Source organism: Anopheles gambiae, chromosome 3, assembly GCF_943734735.2.
Source record: "Anopheles gambiae chromosome 3, idAnoGambNW_F1_1, whole genome shotgun sequence".
Lineage (NCBI taxonomy): Eukaryota > Metazoa > Arthropoda > Insecta > Diptera > Culicidae > Anopheles > Anopheles gambiae.
Window position 1 is genome coordinate 86,997,217 of NC_064602.1, and position 20,952 is coordinate 87,018,168.

Below are 20,952 nucleotides of genomic sequence, written 5' to 3' on the forward strand. Positions count from 1 at the left end.
GATGATGATGACGACAACGACGACGACGACGTTGGTGACGGTGTCAATTGCCTATCACTTCTGGACACACCGATAATAGTTGTCTAGGTTGTCTTCCGCTGGATCGGACAGCACGCAGCAACCAGCAGCCAAGCGTTTGGTGCCACCCCGGGCATTGGTCAATGCAATGAATTGCATTCCATCTTGCTCTGGACGCGTGATTTCATCACACTGGCCACAGCAACAACAACAGCGGCAGCCGTGTACGTCATATGCACACCGGTTTTGTCGCCGGCGGCTCTTAACGTGGTCATCATCGGGGCTGCTTGGGCGACGGCTTGGTGGTTTGCGCTCCACCCCCGGAGGGGATAAAGCTCATTGAGCAACGAACGAACCGCAAACCTTAACCGATTGCGAAAGGAAGCAATCAACCTGTGCAACCCTTGAAGAAGGAGGATAGCTCCCCAGGGAGAAGAAACATCGGTTGGTGGTGGTTGGTGCAGCGAGCAGAGTGGCCAGCGGATTGTGTCAAGATTAAAGCCCGGCAGCACATTAATACCGGATGTCGCTTTGATGCTGCCCGGTGTCTGAAGCCAACCTTAACAAAGGCTATCCTCTCGTTGGGGAGACGAATTCTAGGTCAAATATGTGTGAACCTCTTAAATAAAGCTTGTTTTTTTTGGTTTGGAGCACGATGATATTTTAAGGCTACAAGTACACCTCTTTTACTAGTGCCCTAAAAGTTGAAACAGGGCTGAAACATAATCACACAAGAACTGCTTCATCATAAGAGCAAGTTGCAGACACTGAACCCCACACGGAGGACTCTCTTGGGACTCTTCGGTGCAGTTTCGACGGGATTGCAAACGATAAAACTACACTCCAGCAGCAATGGCTGCGTAGATGGCTTTTTGGCAATATTGGCCAGTTTCAGGGCAAAAGTTGGTCCATATTCGGGTGTTCAGGTCCCGGGAACAGAGCCAGCTTTATATCGTCTCCGGACGATCAATTATCTTAATGGGTCACTTATCTCGGCAATTAATTGGGTAGGGAGGGAGATGCATTTGTTGAGATTGCAGTCGAAGGAACGATGTACTAAAGAACCAGTGCACTTAAAATCAGTTGTTTGCGTTCAACTTGTTTGCAAACTATGTATTGTTTGTAATTTTGTAATTAAAAGCTTTTGTGAAGGGTTTAGTTTTTTTGTTCGTTATGAGAAATAGCAAGCAAACACATTGAAAACCTTCTAGAAAGCGTTTTGTTGTAATAAGTAGCTCTTGGAATTACAAATTCTCTTAGTGTTTAATAAACATCGAATTTCAAATATTGAACTTATTGATAATTTCAACAAAATGCGCTAGAGGGCGCTAGTCAGCAATTAGCAACGTAACTACAATGCTTGATTTCTTGAGTTCTTTCAATCATCTTATAGCCTTGGTTGTTTGGTAATAAGCAATAATTGATACCATTTCTCAATCAAAATTATCTGTAAAAACCTTCCAAAATGGCACAATGTTTGCTGAAAACTCCCTTGTATGTGCCATTTATGTAATACTCTATTAAATGTTGTTTCCCTAGTTTCTTTAAACAGTTGTGTTATCATTCTTCCATTCGCCTGTCTCTTTTCAGAACGACACCATGCGTGTGATCTACATGTACCACAACAAGGAACCGCACGGTGCGTTCTACACGCCCGGCAGTCTGCCGGACCCGGCCGAAGCGTTCAAGCAGGCCCGGTCCCTCTTCCTGACCCAGCGCATCAACCAGGCCCCGCTCAAGCCGGACCCCCGGCTGCGGACGATGGAGCTGCTCAATCAGGACGTAAATTTGCCGCAGGGCGACGGCACCCTGCACTGGTGCAAGATGTTCAAGCTGAACGATATCAATCGCAAACATCATCTGATTAGGGTAAGTTTCTTTCCTTTTTGGATGTGTGTGTGTGTGTGTTTGGGAGGGAGGAGAGAAGTTTTGTCCCAAAATCGAGTGCGGCCTAACGAACCGCCAACATTCGGAACTTCCGATTTTATTTATCTTTCTAGTTTTCTGACTCCTTTCCCGGGCTGCTTGGGTTCCAACCCGCGGGAAAGCTGATCTCATCCCGCGGGACCGAATGTTTGGAGAAGTTCTTATTTGTTCTTATCGGGGTTGGTTTTTGGGGGACCAAAGTTTAATCCCTACGAAAGGGATCTTACACGGCCCAGGCTTTTAAGTATTCCAGTGCCGTTCGTTATACATTCAACGTTGTACCGTGATTGTTTTGTAAACCTGCGCAATCAAGTAACGGGTGTGGTCCGCAAAAATTTGATTACCCCTTTCGTTGAACCTGTTGATCACACCAGTGGCGGTGGTAGCTGATGTGCCCGCGCGATGCTATATACCCTCTGCTGCTGGATGCCTTTTATTGCACGAATCAAGCAGGTCATCACGTCTGCTATCTGTTTCACTTTATTAAATAATCAAATCCCATACCGTGGTCCTGAGAAACGAGCAGCAGTGCCCGTTACGGACAAGATTCACCATTCACCGCCGTCATTTAGTCGGTATCGTAAAGCGCCATGACAGCAGACAGCTGTTATTCGACCAGATTTGTAGGACAACTTCTCCGAGCATGAGCAAACGAAGGTGACCTCATGAAGCACACGCACACACACACTCATACAATCAAGAATGAGCTCACAAATTGGAAGCAATTTAAAGAACGCTTTCTGCAAACACTGTTGGGACTGGTCGGACTGCAGCTTTGCAAAACGCCCAAACCCGCCGACTCGTGAGCCTGGGCAGCGCGTACAGAAGGAAAACTTTCTTGTCCACTTGGCCGAACGTTCGACTCATCAGCGAAATCGAAATCACTAAAACTCGCTCCATTATTGTCATCTGTGCCGGGTAGATGACTATGGCCGAGATTTGGAGATTCGGTTTGCTGCAGGAGCGACTCGGTTCGTTACCAGCAATTCAGGGATGTACGCTCCGAATGCATTCCCGCAAAATTCCTAACCCCATTCTCAAGTAAGCATACGAGAATGAACGAGTTAGTCCCATGAGCCAGCCGGCACTTTCCAATGCACTCGCCAGGCCGGCCAAAAAAGCAATCGCCGCCACAGGTTCAGGTTCTTTATCGGTCCGTTGGCGTCTCGGGGACCTTTCCGAGATGGTAGAGCGTTCTCTCCCTTTTGCAGACGAGGTCACATATAGCTTGAGTCACCATCAGAAGAAGAAGAAAAAAAACGACCAACCGTTGCACAACCGATCCGAACAGAACGGTCTAAAGGCAACCCCATTATCTTAAAACAACACCCATCATCTGGCATAACAGTGGGGTCCGCTCGGGTCGTTCCGAGTCCGAGCGTGGCAGACCAAATGTCATCCTAGGGAAAACGGGCTGAAAGTTTCGGTGACAATAAAGTTCGGTGGCAGTATCTGTATGTGTGTGTGTGTGTGGCTCTCGTATGTTTTCTCACCAGTCACCTGTGCTGGCCTTTTTCCGCCGGCGACTCCTTTTCGGTGTTGGAAGCAGCCGAGTGAGCTTTTGATAGTTGATCGTTGTCGTACATAATTGTATGCTTCATCATCTCAATCGCTTGTTTGTTTGTGTCTTTTAAGAACGGCACGGGGTGCAGATTTTGCTCAGAGTGGTCGAGATTGTCGTACAGTACAATGGGATGAATCATGTATGGGGCTGTTTTTTTATGGAAAACGATTGTCTTGCATACTTGCATCTTTGCGATTTCGCTTGTCTCTCGAGCATACATAGAACAAAGAGCAGGGGCAATGTATTGTTTCGCAGTTGAAAGAAGAGGAACAACTTTTTAGAGAGAAGTTTATAAAGTGTAGTTCGGATTACTTTTACTTGAAAAATACTATTTACAGTGGAGCGCCGTTTATCCGGGTACCTTTTATACGGTTTTCTGTTTATCCGTGCTGTTGAGAAATGACAGTTCAATACAAAGGTGACATTTCGTGCGCAGGAGGATATTTGAAAAAGCGGTTATCAGAGCACATTGTCATAACAAAAAACACTATAATTCATGCCAAATTTTAAATATTCACATTGGAAAAACATGAAGTACATAAAAACTGGGAATTGAAGTACATGAAGTACACATTGGAAAAACATGAAGTACATAAAAAATCAAAAAATAAGAATATTTTAAAAAATAAGAAAAACCTTATCAGGAATTGGTGATAAAATATATCATTTTACTCATTATCCGTGTTATTCGCTTATCCGGGCGAGATCAAGTCCCGAGAAGCCCGGATAAACGGCGCTCCACTGTATTTCATACTATCACCTTGCTCCTACGTCAGTACATTGTTTTTACAATAGAGGGAGCTGTGATCCTTAAATTATAAAATAATAGTTATTGGGGTGGAAGAAATTTACAATAAGTATGTAGATAGAACAGCGATATAAAGGTGGATTAAGCTTAGTTTATGCTCTTTTTAGCCTCCTTTTTTTAGTTTTATTATTAAATGCCTATCATATACTTATATTTAAGAAAAAGCTTTAAAATAAATTATTTTTTTATTTATAGTTCAATTTCATGACAGGCACAATTTTCCCCAGTATATCTTTGTAATTTATTTTAAACTGCTCAATTCGGTTTTTAGAAGATCAAAATAACTGTTCAACATGCTTTATTATTTCATAAATAAACCGTTTAGTGCTAGCCTGATAAGCGAAATCGCTGTAATTCTTATGTTTTTTTTTTAAATCTAATGCAGTTGTAAGTCACTTTCTATTGAATATTGGATTGAAATATTTCCATGAAACATTAATATATCTGTTAGAAATATGTTGCATTGCATCACTCGCTATTACACACAATTTGCAACCATTACACCCATTAGCAACACACTGAAATGTAACAGAATGTAATTTAAACCACTCTCTTCGGAGTAAATTCTCACCGCTAGAAGAAAACAAAGCATGTGTTTTCCTCCCCGTTTCAAATTGCATAATGGAGCTCGCTGAAGCTGATGCAGATAAAAGAGAGTTTGGGCAAAAGGAACAACAACAAACGACAGAAAGTGCTCCGAATACTATTACATACAATTGATGGCGACAGTGCGCTGCTCCATCATGGTGTCGACACGACGTTGTTTGTTCTATTGATTTGCTGATATTAGAAATCGTTCCCATCCGGGCGTGAACCTCGAACTGGAGGTCGGAAGAATGCAAGCGGCTGTAAGTTTTTAGTTTATTTTGCCCCGCCTCGTACTGTTTTGCCACCGCGTGTAAAGGGGAAAGTGCCGATTCACTTCCCACCGACACGGAGGGACACATTTTTCACTCGTCAAAACACGCTCTAAATTCACCGTAAAGTTGCTTCGGTGTGGCGTAACGTACCGGAAAGTGAATGAAGGTTTACGGGAAAAGGGAGAGAGAGAAAAAAAGAAAACATTGTTATCGCACTTTTTCATACCATGCCTGGTTACAAGTGCAATCCAGCCTTTGTTGCGGATATGGCGGTATGGAAAGAAACCGGGAAAGTGCATTTTGTGCACTGCATAAAATGTACTCCATCCATCCAAGGCGCGCAAACACAGCACCAGTTTGCCGTGAGTAAATATTGAAAAACATGCCGAACGTGGTGAATATGCAACGCGCAAGGCCAGCCGTCACCTAAATCGTGTGCTTTAATAAAACGTCAGCCCTTGCACGGGGGTAAAGAAATGTCGCTATGCACATGTCTGTATGTGTGTGTGCGTCGTATGACACAACCACTGCATTGCTATCACTCGGCATCCGGTGCAACGGTGCACGCTTGCATTTGCAGGCTGCAGACGGTTGCAATTTTTGTCATTGACGGGTAGCGGACGGAGTTCGCGCTTTGGTGATGGTGTTTTTGTTTTATGATTCGTTGTTTGTTTGTGTGTGTGTGCGTGAGGGTTTTGTTTGCACAAGTGAAACTTATTATACGCTGAATGCAATGTGAAATTGAATGTTAATTTTATTTTAACTCACCTTGACGGCCGCAAACCTTTGATGGAACCGATGCGTTCGCACGTTGTGTGGTATGACTCTTTTGGAGGGCTTTGGCTTCGAAGAGGTGAAGAAGTGAATACATGATTATGTTTTCGATTCTATAACAATATATTAACGAGATGAATAGCAAAGTATGAGTTGAAACATTGATTACATTAAATTAAAATTGTATATCCTGAAGCATACAGCATGCATCAAATCATTAAAAAAATACAATTTTCTCTAATAATTGGGATTGGTACGAACTGCATTACCATTAAAAGTTTTTTTTGTTGAAAACTGTACCCTTGTCGTATTAATCTTCTACTACAAAATAAAATTGACATTTTGTGCAACATTTATCTCCTGAATCCTTCGACATCAAAGATTCTCAATTAAAAGAAAAAATATTAAATAATAAAATAAAAAAATATTCAGCAATATTTCAGATAAAAGCAAAGAATCAACGGTGATATGATGTTCAACTAGAATTGGAATAGACACTGTATTGACTGTAGTATCGATTTCGATTCATTACCGGAACACGTCAAGATACAGTTCCAGGATCAAAATAAAGTTGGGAATAGTTACATGGCCGCTATGGGTTTACTAACAGGACCCATATGGGTCCAGTATCTGTTCCACGATCGGTGCTGTTCTAGCATCAGTTCCATGATGAACATGGGAAGATCCATTCTAGAAATCAGAAACCGATTCCAGGACCAGATATAACAGAATCCACTATTAGTTCCATGACCGGTATATGAGTTGAGGATCATATACAGGGCCAGTATGTAATGGTTCAGTTTGAGTTGCCCTGTAAGCGATTAACCAATTTAACTAGTGTTACAAAGTAAAACATTAAACACATACAGCATACCAAACATTACATCAAACTATGCTCCTGCAAAAAAGAAATATTTTCTTTTTAATGTTGTAATGTTTAATTTATTTTTATATTCAGTTAATCGTTCTAAAATATATATATATTTTGTTGTAGCATTAAGGAGAGCTTAAAGTTGGCTGCAACAAGTAAAAACTCATTATTATGTTGGCATTAATACTTTCATTAACACTTTCCATTGAAGTATGCAGCAATTTTATTTCATTGTTTCTATTTAATAGACACTGCAAGCATTGTATCTTTTATTTCATTCGCTCTAAAATGGTGCTGTAGATTTTAATTATTGCACTTTCCAGCAGTGAAATATTGATCTCTAGTATTTTTTTTAATCGTCGCCATCCACACTCAATCATCTCGCATGAGCCACTAAACTGTCGCTCCGTTCGTCTCTAACGAACGATTCGTGATGACAGCTCAAATATCGGCGCTAACTGTCGTCCTCCGCCGTCAGCCGTGCGGACTAACTAACAAGCGATTCCCACGAGGGCGGAGGCACACACTAAACACCGAACGATGGCCCGGCCCTGGCGCTTGGCTGTATGGAACGATTGTCCGTTAAATTTAATTTCCTCGCCGTTTTCCTGCCCTTCCGCCATTTTTTCGTCCTATTCGGACAAAAGTAAAGTCAAGCTTTAAGCTCGAATTGAAGCTGTGGATGTGTTTTGTATCGATAAAAACACAGAGACACACAGCACAGAACAAAACACTTACTCAGTGGCCTGGTTTAAAATGTCCGCCGGCAAAAGCAAAAAACCATTTCCATCGTCCTGATCGCAACAAACAAATAGAATGTAGAGCGAACAAATACATACACACACGCCATTGTGCTAGACGAGAGTGGGAAGTTTTGCATTTTGCACTAGAATTCATTTGACGTTTTGTCTTTGCCTTAGTCGTACGGTGCCTTTTTCCCGCTAGAGGGAGTGTTTTTGTGCTCGTTTTATCCCGCTTCACGTTCTCTACTTCATTTAAACCGATCGGTGGGATTGTTTTGTCCCATTCTTTTCAACCCTTCATCAACATCCTACCGGGAAGGAGAAAAACTATTTCAAATCACAACGTGCACCACACGGAGTCATGGAGGTTCGATAACAATCGTTTAAATAGGTTTCATTTTAATTATTGATTGCTCTTTGCTTAAACACTTGACATGGGGCTTTGTTTACTTGTTTCGTTCGATTTCACTCCCTTTTTTATCGTTTGTATACATTTTTTCCTTCTTCGTTTCGTTTTTCCGAATCCTCATGTTTGTGCTTTCATACGACACTACTTTGCTACTTCTTGCTTTCTTTTGTACCATTTTTTGTAGTTTCCACCGCGATTTGTTCCCTTTTTAATAGCACCGTTGCAATTTATACATTCACTGAGTGCGATTTGTCGCTGAAAAGCACACACACACCGACTCGACAAATGATGGCACCAGCATCATGCAACAAATCGTCCCCGTGCCGAGCACCAACGGTGGACCGGGAAAAAAAACTCTGTTTCCTTTGCGCTGGTCTATATGTTTGTCATTAAATTACTTTTTTTACGAGTTTTTGCTCCATCCAGCGAACATTGGCCCTGTCCCCTGCGTCCCAAAACGCAAATGCAAATCGATACGCTTCCCTGTGAAATAAATCCCTCGCATCAATTGTGTCGCTTATTTGCAGCCGTGTTTTAAATTTTCCCTCCGTACCGGATTTTTGTTTGCAGTTTGCTGCAGAGCCGTTGCTCGCTGTTTTTCCTCTCTTTGCTCTTTTATTTGAACGAATTGCTTTAAACAAGCACCGAGAGCCATGCCTCGCTGTCTATCGATTGTGTGTATGTGTGTGTTTGAGGTTTAAATTCTCGCTCACTCGCCCTCATAGAGCCTAAGCGAAAATGGTACCGGGTTTGTAAATAAATTGTAATTAATCGGAAAACTGTACCTTGTGCTTGAGCGTTTTTTTCCCCCGCAAGCACGTTTGATGTTTTTCCCGCCGGTTGGTTGTTTTCCTCCCAGGGCCAACGGCGTGACCTTTCGGTGAGTGCACGATCACAACCACCCAGGCCGGCTGGTTTACAGATGTCAATAAAAATGTATCACCGTTATGCAGGCAGCGCTGCAGCATTTGTGTATCGCTCCGCGATGTCGTTGGAGTTTTGCAAATTAAACATACACAACATTAAACATCAATCACAACTGCGGAAGGTCGTCTCGACTGTCCTTGACTGTGTTTATGCCATCAGGGTCGGCTCTGTGGGCGCATTTTATTTATCTGTCACCATGCTAACCTTCTTCTTTCGCTCTCTGTTTGCTTCTCCTTCTCCTTTGCAGTACGAGCCAGTGTTTGACTCGGGGACGAGTGCATCCTACGTCTATCACATGATCCTGCACGAGTGTCAAGGATCGTCACCGGAGCTGGAAATTATGTCACGGGAAAACGGTTGCCCGTGCTATCGGGCAGATAAATCGATACTGACCTGCAACTCGATAGTGGCGGCGTGGACCCGCGGTTCCGAGGTAAGTGGTCGCAATAAGTAGATAAATTGAACGAGTCAGGGTGCTTTCCACTGGGTGTCGCATGCAGTTTTTTGCGGAATTTCTTTGCTTAGTTCGGAAGCTTTTGATAGATATAAATGCTTATTACTTTTTTTAAAATTGTAAACACTCCAGTGTTGATTGAAGAACTGATTGATGTCCATTAATGCTCCTAATACATTCATACATATGGTTCGTGAAAATCCAATAAATAGGAACCTATAGCTCTTTTAGGGACATTAACGCAAATATTTGCCAGTTGAGCTATTGCATCGATATCACCTGTTAACAGTTACGAGTTGTTGAAGTTAAAAGTGTATAATTAACGTTTTGTATTTAATTTTCTATTTAGATTTTCAATTTGTTTCAACTGTGGAAATAAAAACATTTTATTTTTTTTTATAGTTTGTTAACAACAAATATGGTGGTAAAACATGATGGTAAAACAAATCAGTCGTCACATTAATTATAAAGACTTTACTAGCCATTTTGTTCTACAATATTGCTGACAGAAGTATTATTGTTTCATACTGATCATCACGGGCGGTCGCGTGGTACAGTTGTCAACTCGAACGACTCAATAACATGCCCGTCATGAGTTCAAGCCTAGAATTGACCCATGCCCTCCTAGCAAGGATTTACTATCCGGCTGCGTGGTAATGAATAAAATCTCGAAATCCTGTATTGTATAGGCCTGCATGTCCATGTAGAACGTTACGCCAAATATAAGAAGAAGAACTGATCATAATAAGAATATAAGCGCAAATTGAAACAATATTTATACAACTATTGTGTTATAAAACTGAATTTGATTTGAACTTTTTTGTCTCCAGACATGAAACTAATGCCAAGAGCGATGCTAAGGTTTTGTTTAGATGGTTTTATTGGATTTCAGAAAACACGAAACGTTTCATGTTTTGTTTTGGCACAATTTCTCAACGCAAGCACTATAAATAAAACAAACCAATTAATGGAATGTTTTATGGCTTTTGTCAAACATTTGAACCTTTCCCATTGGTGGTTTTATTTTTGCCAATGCAATAAAAGAAAAGTCAATTCAAACATTCGTGATCTACTTTGACCCCACGGAACTCCCCATTTCGCTGTATTGGAAATCGTAATGTTTGGTATATATTTCCTTTTTTTTCTTCCCGACAAGTTGATTAACAGTAATCAAAACTAGACAAAATGGCAATAAAAATAAACGCATCAAAATCATATTTTACTCGGGCTCCGGCAGCGGTCGGATATTTTATGAAGCAATGAAAAGAAGCTCCCTCAGCATTCGTTTAGTTGGTTCCCTTTCTTAAGAATTTCCTTAAAGCATCTCCCACCAAGCCTTCAATTAGCAAGACACGCACACACACACATACACAGTTCGATGAAATTGAAACACATAAAAGCACAAGAACGGTTTTGCGTTCGTGCGTTCCTACCAATCGAAAATGGAACCATTTAAAGCACCGACACGCTGGGACCACACCTGTGACCTACCAGATAGAGCGCGTTTTCCTTCTTCTTGTTCTTGTTGTTGTTTCATGTTGAAATAAACAACGGCCAAATTCATTCAAGACAAAAAAACATGAATAAAAAGAAAAACAAAACCTTTCTTTTCGCCAACTCCACCGCGAGACACGTCCTGCTGCGTAGTAAATCGGTTACCCGTACCGTATTTATGTCCTGCCTCCTTCCGCACCATTTCCATCCCAACCGTCCTGTGAGGCCTTCCTTCCCCACACAGCACACGATCGAACCACGAGAACCAGTGCCAGTTTTTCCAGCATAAAACTTTATGGATTTCAATCAAAAACCTATAAAAAAAAGCGAACGCGAGCGCGCGCGGGCTTGGAAAATCAGCTCCAAACACCGAAGGCTTTTGTTGGCCGTTGGTGGTCGGTTGTTGTTTTTCTCCTTTCCTTCTGTGGGGAGGGAGTGGCGAGCTTTGGAGCAGGGTGTTGTACCATTGTTCGCCACCGGAAATGTGTATGTTTTTCGGGCGCTTATTTATAAACATTTGCACAGGACCAGTCACTAGGCACTGGCAGAAGCATACAAATTCACCCCAAGGTTTTCCCAGGGCCGGGGACGCCACCGATTGGTGTTTCTCGTGTGTGGTGATATTTCCGCTGGTTGTTGGCTCCTGCTGCTACTACTGCTGCTGCTGCCTTTGGTATCAATATTTTTACGACTTTTGTTATTTGCTTTGTTTTTGTTGTTGTGGCTGTTTCCTTTCTTTCCTGAGGTCGACGGGGGTAAAAACGAACCAGACAACGGCACGAACGGCCTTACTACCATGTTGGACATGTTTAAAGGTTCATTTCGGTTACGGCTGGCGATTGGCCAAACACAACCAAGCGATGGTGGAGGGAGATGAGGGGGCTGGAGGGAACCCACTGGGCAATAAATAAATTTCTTGGTTATTGTTTTTTAATAGAGCTTCCGCGGGCTCTGCCCAATAACTTGACCCACTCTGCGGCACGTTTTTATGACCCGCTTTTCATTCTGCTTGCTTTTCCTTTCCGTTTCCAGGGATTTTCCTTTCCCAGTCAGGTTGGGTATCCGCTCGAGTCAAACCAGGCCCGCTTCTACCTGATGGAGACGCACTACAGCCTGACCGCGAACGAGTACAGCTGGCCGCCGAAACCGAAGGCAATGGTGGACAATTCCGGCCTGCGGCTGTTCTACACCAGCACGCTGCGCAGCCAGGACGCCGGCGTGCTGTCGGTCGGGATGGACCCGAACTGGCGGCACATCATACCGCCCGGCCAGGAGCACGTCGTGTCCGAGGGCCACTGCGTCGGGGAGTGCACGCAGCGCGCCTTCCCGCGGGACGGTGTGAACATCTTTGCGGTGATGATGCGGACGCACCAGATCGGGCGGCAGATCAAGCTGCGCCAGATACGGCACCGGGAGGAGCTGCTGCCGATAGCGCACGATCGTAACACGGACTGGAACTATCAGGAGTATCGGCGGCTGTCGGCGCCGGTGCGAGTGCTGCCGGGTGATCGGTTGATTGCGGAATGCATTTACGACAGTTCGGCCCGGGCTGCCATCACGCTCGGTGGGTTGACGACGCGGGAGGAGACGTGTCTGGTGCTGGCGCTCTACTACCCGCGGCAGAAGGAGCTGACCACGTGCCATTCGCTGCCGAGCCTACCCACCGTCATTAACTCGCTCGGCATCAATGAGCTAGTGCCGTAAGTGTCCATTCACGCGCGTTTAGTAATGTATTTGTGTAGCAAACTAACAGGAAGAAATCGTGTTCGTTTACTTGCAGCGGATCGAACCCGGTACGGATTGCATCGCCACCAGAGCTGTCCGGCATGACGCTCGAGACGCGCCTGATCTCGTACGACTGGCGGAACAACTTCCGCAGCTTTCAGTACGTCACCAGGCGCGGCTCGTTTAAGCCGCTGTGCTGGAGCGCCAAGAATCAGCCCATGCCGGTAAGTGCTTTGGTATCATAGAATGGTTAGAAATAAACAGGAGTGTTAGGTTTAGTGAAGAGGATTGTCAGCAAATATATCTAAGACGGTATATGGTTTCCTGGCATATGAAGAGCAATAATACACTAAGTCCAGGATATTAGGAAGTTTAAATTATATTTGCAATCAGTTGATATTGGCATTTGTGCAGGAAATTTGAATTAAACAAATAAAATAATTAATTAATAAAACCTTCGACATGGCCTACAGCGTGGCGTAAACTATTCAAGAATTATATGATTCAAAAATTATAAAATCATGCTATACAGAACTGGAGTTAAGACGATACGACAGAGTTAGAAGATAATTTTGAAATAATTGACCTAACACAAAATACATTTAGCACAGTTTTAACTTCCAGACATGCAAATCAATTATGCGCTTAAGCAATATTGTTGCCTCTTGAAGTTCAGACTTTTGAATCTTCGTAGTTTCCTCCTTCGTGAATTACAATTTAATGTAGCAAATAGAATTGGGAAGAAAATAGTGTTGCTACAAATGGCTGGTAATCATGCACGATTTTGATTAGCTATTGTTAACTAGTTAACTGCATTTGGATTGATTCCTCTTTGATATGTCATTGAACCCTAGTGTTTGCTCGGATTTTTTGTCTGAGAGTCAGCAATTTTTGACATTTTTCATCAAACTGCCAACGAAAGTATTTGTTCAATAAATTTTTTAACCATCTTCACGGCCGTAATATGGAAAAATACCTCTGTCAGATTAATTTGAGCTTGTAACCTTCTTGTAGTTTGCTGGATGCTACGATCTGTTCAATGCTAGTAGTCTAACAAAAACAATAATATCGATTTTTGGTTTATTTTTGAGTAGCACTTCTTTTCTGATGACTCAAAACTGTATTACTGGAAATTGAATTATAATGTAAACGAAATCCCAAAAAACTAACAAAAAGCTGTTTCTTCGTGGTGATGCTATTCTGAGTTTAGGTTTTTAAGGAAAATCCAGCATTCCAGCAAAATCAACAAAACAACCCATCAATAGATTGAAGAATTGTGCTTGAAAGGTTTAAACATGCTGATCTAAAAACAACTAGTTCGTAAAATTCGTAAAACATTGAAAAAGGAAACAACATGGAAGTGCTATTTTTAACTTGTGCTGTCTAGCAATGATATCCAAGAGAAAATTCTTCATTCTATTACTACGGGTAATTTTGAATTGGAATTAAATCTAAGTCCAGATTAAATCGCAACTATTCCTGGTGCTTCAGTAGTTACTCCATTTTGGTTAGATTCATGTCAATGATTAGAGTCAATGATGTCAAGCATTTCTTCTCAAATTTTCATTAATAAATATCATGCGTGCATGAGAAATATTTCATCTTCTCATGCAACTATGAAACAATACATCCTTTGTACAAGAAGAGTAAATAAATTGAACCTCAGAAAAAGAAGCTACTAAACAAGCCTTTGCAATTTATCCACTGGCTGCAAAGTAAAAGCCTAATTCAATGTTCGCTTGATTGCTATTTATTCTGCACGATAACGTTAGCTTTTAATCGCATTATGCTTTCCCTCCTAACAAATAGATCGTTTCAATCAATGCAAGAATTCCACAGCGCTCAAAAACCACCAGGAATTAGTATACGAGAGTAAGCGATTTCGGAAAACATCCCTGGCTCATTTCTTATCCGGCATTTTCTGGCCGAGGCCTGAAACGCATTCTGGTTCGGTTGAGCCGGGCACTTCATCCCCCCCTTTGAAAGCACAACCCAGGCAGCACAAATTTGATTTAAATAAATGAAATATATACGGTGCACGGTAGAATCCTTCCGGTATTGGGTTCTGCATGGGACTCCCCCAGCTCCGGTAAACCGGACACTGCACGCAGAGCTTCATGCAAAATTTATACCATTCTACCGCGCCACCACGGCCGTATACCACCACCTTCTTCGATGTGCTGTGCGGCTTTGTGCTGCCTAACGGGTGCACATTCCGGTACAAACCGAAGCCGACGCCCGATTGGAAGTGCAACATAGTCTTGCCGAAGAGCGAGAGCCCCTTTGTCTGCAAAGAAGAGGATTTCGAGAGCGAAATACTGGCGCTTGTGGATGGATGTACTTCCGGCTTTCTTGGAAGCGTTCGAGCAGCGTGACCGGCTGACTGGGAGGCATTGCCGGGCTGCAAATAAATTTTATTGATAAGCACCCAGCTGGCAGTCGATGAATGTTGCACCGGCCTTTCGCTCACTGAATCCCCGATGCAGAATTTATCGGCCGACGTTGAGTTATTGCCCGTACACACTCACGTACACGCCCGGGGTTCCGGGATGCTGGTCGCCATTCGGCCCCATGGAAGGCCACACTGCCGTCCTATATCACTGGCAAGGAATGTGCAAGGAACCCCTTCGGGCTGGCAATTATTAGCTATAAAATAGCACACATATTCAAGTTGAAGAGAGAGATAGAGAGCGAGCAAGGTGGAAAACGAGTTGACTCAATTCCCCTGGTTTAAGCTTGACTGTGGGCATATTCTCTACACCCGAATTGAACCCGTAATAGTATTAAGTGTTATGCATAAATCCGTTCATTACAGTTTGCATTTCCTATTCTTTACCCTTTTCTTTTCCCTTCTTCTTCTTGTTCTTCTTCACACCAATCCTACAGGGCACGGAAAACCTCGAAGGATTTGCGCCGAACATCACGAAATCGTACAAGCTGATCCGCTCGTGCAGCTTCGTCGGCAGCACGAACGTCGCGAACGTGCTGTTCCAGAACCGGAACCGGTACGTGACGGAGTCGGAAACGAGCGTCGATCGGGCGGCGGCGGCCGGCAGCGACGACGACGACGACGACGACATCGACAGCAACAACGTGATAGAGGGTGCCGCCCGCAGCAAGGTGTCCCGCAGCTCCGTCACCGAGTCGATGGGGCTGAGCGGCGGTCCGGCCACGTTCCGTCCGCTCGGTGCCGCGCCGAACATGTTTGCGTTTCTGCTGTTCATCATCTTCCTGTACTCGTTCCGGATAGCGCACCGGGTGTGAACCGGCGGCTCAATCTACTAAGCGGCAAGAGGAGAAGCGTACAATAAAAAGTAGACAACCAATTTGCAGCTGAGATTTGCATCCAACTCACCAAAGAGTCCTAGATTCGACCGTTCGGCCGTTCGTTCGATGAACGATTGTAATGAAACGTACTGTACATACGGGATGTAAATGTTTGTAAGTGTGTGTGTAAGTGTGTCTTTTATTTGTGGGCGAGGAAAAGAAGTGAACGTTTTTCTCAACACCTAAAGGGTTGAAGAGAAACTGTACCGCTAAGCAATGAATATTCGGGGTTACCTTGCATTCCACCAGGTGGAAGGACTAATTGTTTCTTTCTTATTTTTTATCGTTTAACTGCAAGTAGAAAATAAATGTTGTAAAAAAGAGATACGTAGAGTTTCGCCCAGCCGAACATGAAAGTGATGAAAAGGGAAGGAAAAGAGGTGAAAGTGTTGGTGAAAAATATGGAAAAAACTACTGAAAAGCAGAACCCATGAAAGTAACATAGAAGAAATCTAATCCGTGTCAAAACATATACAACTGATACACGTAGAGAGAAGGAAAAAGCAGAGAAAATATCTGTCTTCTCTTGCTAATGTCACCTATTTTTCGACTTGTACATAAACGCTTTGCCATGTAGCGTATCTGTTTTTGTGTTTTTGTATATATTACATTTTGTAAAAAAGAGTAACAAGAAACTAAAATCGGTAGTAGATCTGAACGTGTGAAGAGAAATCATAAAAAATGAAAAAATAATAGCAAGAAAAAGAGAAAAAAGACCCAAAAAAAATCTCGTACACTCGGTAGCAACAATGGTGCAACATTACAATAGATGTCAACGTGGTAGCGTAATTTTGGTAGTGAAGAACCGAAAGCCGGTCATCGAAAGAAAATATAAATTGAAGAAGCAAAATAAAATATGAAAAAAAAAAACATTCAAAAATTACTTCACCTCGAAAACATGTGAAAGAAATGCGTGTCTGTACACACAATTCCTAAAGGCGGCTGATTGCTCCGATACTATGCGTGCCGGTACGAGCGAGCGGTAGTGTAAGTGCCGCGCCTCCCTATTTTCTAGCACTAGATAATCCTTCCCAAGAAGTAGCTCGATTATTTGCTGTCCATCACGCTGCTACCTTGTTTTTGGCAACGTTTCGTTTGTTACTTACCATCACTGTTGTGAATAAACATTAAAAAAATTCGAACGAACGAGACATTGTTGGTAGCAAATGTTTAAATAATGTGCAACTTTTGTAACTTTGCGAAGTGGTTGTGGCAACAGCTGAATGGCATCTCAATCCTATCCCCGAACTACCTGACTCCAATACCTTGCGATACCTTTCACTCTTAGTATGTCCTGCTCCGGTGCGTTGTGCGTCTACCGATCAGCACCTACTAGTGAGCATCTGTGTAAGGAAAACTGTTTAGAAGGAAAACGAGAAACGAAAGCCGTCCTTTCTCCTGCCCGACAGGTGGGAACGAAGTGGCTTTCGTTAGGTTTCGACATTTATCTGTTTGATTTTTGCAACACTGCAAACACTACTAGCTGCTACTGCACTGCTGTTACTCATGTGAAACTTTAAAGAAAAGGGTGAAGAGTATATAAAGAAAGAGTTGGATGGAAATGGTGTATTATTTTGACTTTTTTCTAACCTCTTGACCATTCAATTTGTCATTTTGTGAAATATCTATTCATCATGCATTCTTTTTGAACCTTTTTTTCTCTTTAAACAAGAGCAATTTGGTTTACTTTTCGCCCAAAATCATTTCACCCTTAGGTCAGCGCTAGTAAGCTCGCGAGAGACAATCATAAATAAAAACTAATCGCTCAACTTTATAGTGAACGCAGTACATTAACCTGAGCGGTGTGTGTGTGAAGGTTTTATAGTGGAAAGGAAATATCATAAGATGAAAGCAAAGCTGCAATGTGAACGAATGGATCAGTGCTGGCTGAATGGTGATTTTCTTTTCTATTATTACTAATTCAAAAGGATTTCTTTCTTTTTTCTTAATTCATTTAGTTTTACTTTCTTCTTTTTGCATTATTTATATGCAAGTTTGATATTTTTTTTTGCAATGTATCTTTTCAATTCTTTTCCATGTTATTTTCACGTATTGCTTACTTAAATATTCTATTGTAATGTTTCGTGTTTTAGTTTGCTGCTATGATGCTTGATAATTTGTTTGTGTGTTTCGTTTTATTCATTTCATTGTGTTTCATTTCACTATTTTCATTATTTTGTGTTTCGTTGAAAAGAGCTTTGAATTGATGTTTTTATCTTGTTAGTCTTCGTCTGGGTAGGCATCTGTTGTCGATTCATACAATTCTTTATTCTTTCATTCCCGTTTTGTTAGTTTTGGCTATTTAGTATGACATTGAAATCCATCTCCTGTGTTCTAATTCTATCCATTTTATGCGTTTCTTTTACTTAAATATGGTAAAATATAATATTTTTTATTCAACTGTTCCGTATTGTTTCTCGATGAAAAAGCAAAAAAAAAAGAAATAAAAATACAATGAGTCAAACATACTACACAACTCTAGAGAGGAACCCTTTTTACATGTGATAAGGTGCAGAGAAATATTCGTAAAAAGTGGAGTAAAACAGTAGCATGATCGTTTTGCGTTTCATAATAACAGTAGCAAACAGTAGTTTATATGGTAGTAATCGAAAACGAAAACAGCCAACCATTGACATACTGTAAAGCACTCTTTGCACTGAGAAAGCAATCCTGCAACTCGATGCCGCAGGTACTGTTTGTAAATAGGAAACAACTGTAGGAAAACTGATGCTCGCTTTGTAATTGCACTTAGTATGGAAGCTGAACTGTGCTTCGTTTTTTCTGTCATGTACCTCCAACACTGTGAAACCACGTTTCAAGCACCTACCTGTGCAGCTGCTTGGCACCTGCCGGTCTGCTCTCTTTCCTCTCCGTTTTAGCATTCTTCCCTTTTCTTTCATCTGTCGTCAACGCTTCTTGGCGGACTTTTCACACTTGATTTCCAGTGAACTTTTGTCTCCCACCGATGACGTTGAGACGAGATGAGTGCGTGTATGTGTGTGTGAAGCATTAGGCGGTTTAGTATTTATTCGATACCACTCATCTAATTAATAAAGAAAATGGAACGAAATAAGTCTGTCCCTGGAATGAAACGACGAAGGAAGATACTGATGAGAGAATACAAGAATGAATTTTGCTTCAAGTGAAAGAGAAGCAGAGAGAAAAATTGTCTAACAGAGAAGCAAATTAAGGCACACTAAAACACACCAAGAAGCTAGTATATTGTGGAAAAGAAATAACAATAATGAAAATAGAAAACAATGCTAACTTTGAATCAGAATTTCATATTGATAATGAAAACACAACAGAGACAAGAACTAGATTAAATGAAGTGAATAATACATGAACAGTGGAATAAATGGTAGAAAAGTCTTTGAAATGGCAAATAACATCCAATCAAACTGTTTCCTGTAAGAAAACAAAAGAACAATATTTGCAAAAAACAGATAACCCAAACCGAACGAGATGTTTGATCAGTTTGATTGTTTTGAAACGCTGCTTCGTTGCAGACGAAATATTAGGAGCAAGTGTAATGATTAAACGATTTTTGATCGGTTAACCGAACCGCTCGAAAGGTGCTCTCGGAAAACATGGCGGTGTAGTGTGCGTTAAGACGACAAAAATATTATAGCAAACTTACTTTACCACATTCCCCCTTATCCTCGTAGTGTCGTAATGTTGTGACAGCAAAAACAGCTTCAGCTACCCCCCCAAAAAAAAAAACGCATTTCTTGGTGTAAGGAAAAAATCGATTTAGAACATAAAGAAGAAAAGTAGACAACAAATCATTTTAATTCAACGGCTAGAAATGCTCACTCAGTTTTTCACCTTGGAAAAGCAAGGAATAATTATTTTTGTAGCTGGACGCAAGATTGACGGGATGGCAGGAACATACCGGATGGGGAAAGGAATATGAATTGTGTAAATTAAAACCTTTGCTAAAATAGTAACCCAAAATGACGAGTGAAAACCACGGGCACACAGGCCCAGCCAGCACTAAAAATGTGAGCTCGAAATATTCCCACTGGAAGCATTATTATTTGTTTTAAGCTTTAGTTTTACTCTTCTCACACCCTCTCGAACGGTGGTGATGAGCGGAGCAGTGATCGGTGAAGTTAAATAATACAAACAGAAACGTGGATAAAGCAATATGAAATGAAATAAATTTAGATATCGAAAGTGAAACCAGATGCGTGCCGTGTTTTATTGGTACATGGAATTGGAGATCCGAAATTATGAATAAACCCTTAAAACTAGGAGCTAAACATTTAATTGAATTAAATAAAAACTGTTTGTAGAAGCCTCTGAACTATTTGAAAGCTTCTAAATTATGTTGAAAGCCCCCTAAAGGTAAGTATAAGTAACTCAACTACTTAAAGTTCGATTGTGCCTCAATCTTCAGGAATAAAGAGAATACAATAGTGTCTGTAGCAAGCCCTAATTTAGAAGCATAATCTTTATGGTATAGTTTTAATACGACCGTCATGGGTTCAAGCCCCTAATGGACCATGTCCCCATACTTAGGATTGAGTATCCTGCTATGGGTAATCAATAAGTCACTGAAATACAGGCCCATTAGTGGTACAGGCTGGTCTTGACCGACAACGGATGTTAAACGAAAGAAGCAGACGAAGAAGAAGAAGACGAAGAAGAAGAAGAAGAAGAAGAAGAAGAAGAAGAAGAAGAAGAAGAAGAATAAGAAGAAGCAGAAGAAGAATTCACTTAGTGTTTTGTTATCTTTGTTATTATTTCGAGTTGTTGTAGTTGAAATCTTTTTATTTAAAAGGAACCATCCTAATAGGCCGTATTGCTTGAATGTAGCTGACCTTTGTATCGCTTTGCAACCCCTATCAATGACATATTTAAGATTAAAAAATATTGTTCCTTTCTTCTTAAGGAGACTTTAGGGCAATCAACTTTGCTTACAATCAGCATACGTTTACATACGTTTTAAAACTCAAATCCTTTACGACACTTTCCAAAAGTTTTTTGTAAGTTGCAACTCACAATAAATGCTTGCAGTTTGCAGCCAATTCGCAATGAAACTTGTAG

The 20,952-nt window shown here is 41.6% G+C and overlaps 1 protein-coding gene across 2 annotated transcripts in view; it reads left to right on the forward strand.

Moving 5' to 3' along the window:
* The window catches only part of LOC1281023 (MOXD1 homolog 2), a 135,831-nt gene extending 115,746 nt beyond the window's left edge, over positions 1 to 20,085 (forward strand). For both annotated transcript variants that reach the window (XM_061656473.1, XM_061656474.1), the window contains exons 5-9: positions 1,609 to 1,887; positions 9,148 to 9,333; positions 11,881 to 12,548; positions 12,629 to 12,797; positions 15,460 to 20,085. In XM_061656473.1, coding sequence (XP_061512457.1) covers positions 1,609 to 1,887; positions 9,148 to 9,333; positions 11,881 to 12,548; positions 12,629 to 12,797; positions 15,460 to 15,837 — 1,680 coding nt within the window. In that variant the 3' untranslated portion in view covers positions 15,838 to 20,085. The remainder of the gene's footprint in view (positions 1 to 1,608; positions 1,888 to 9,147; positions 9,334 to 11,880; positions 12,549 to 12,628; positions 12,798 to 15,459) is intronic.
* The last annotated feature ends 867 nt before the right edge of the window (positions 20,086 to 20,952 follow it).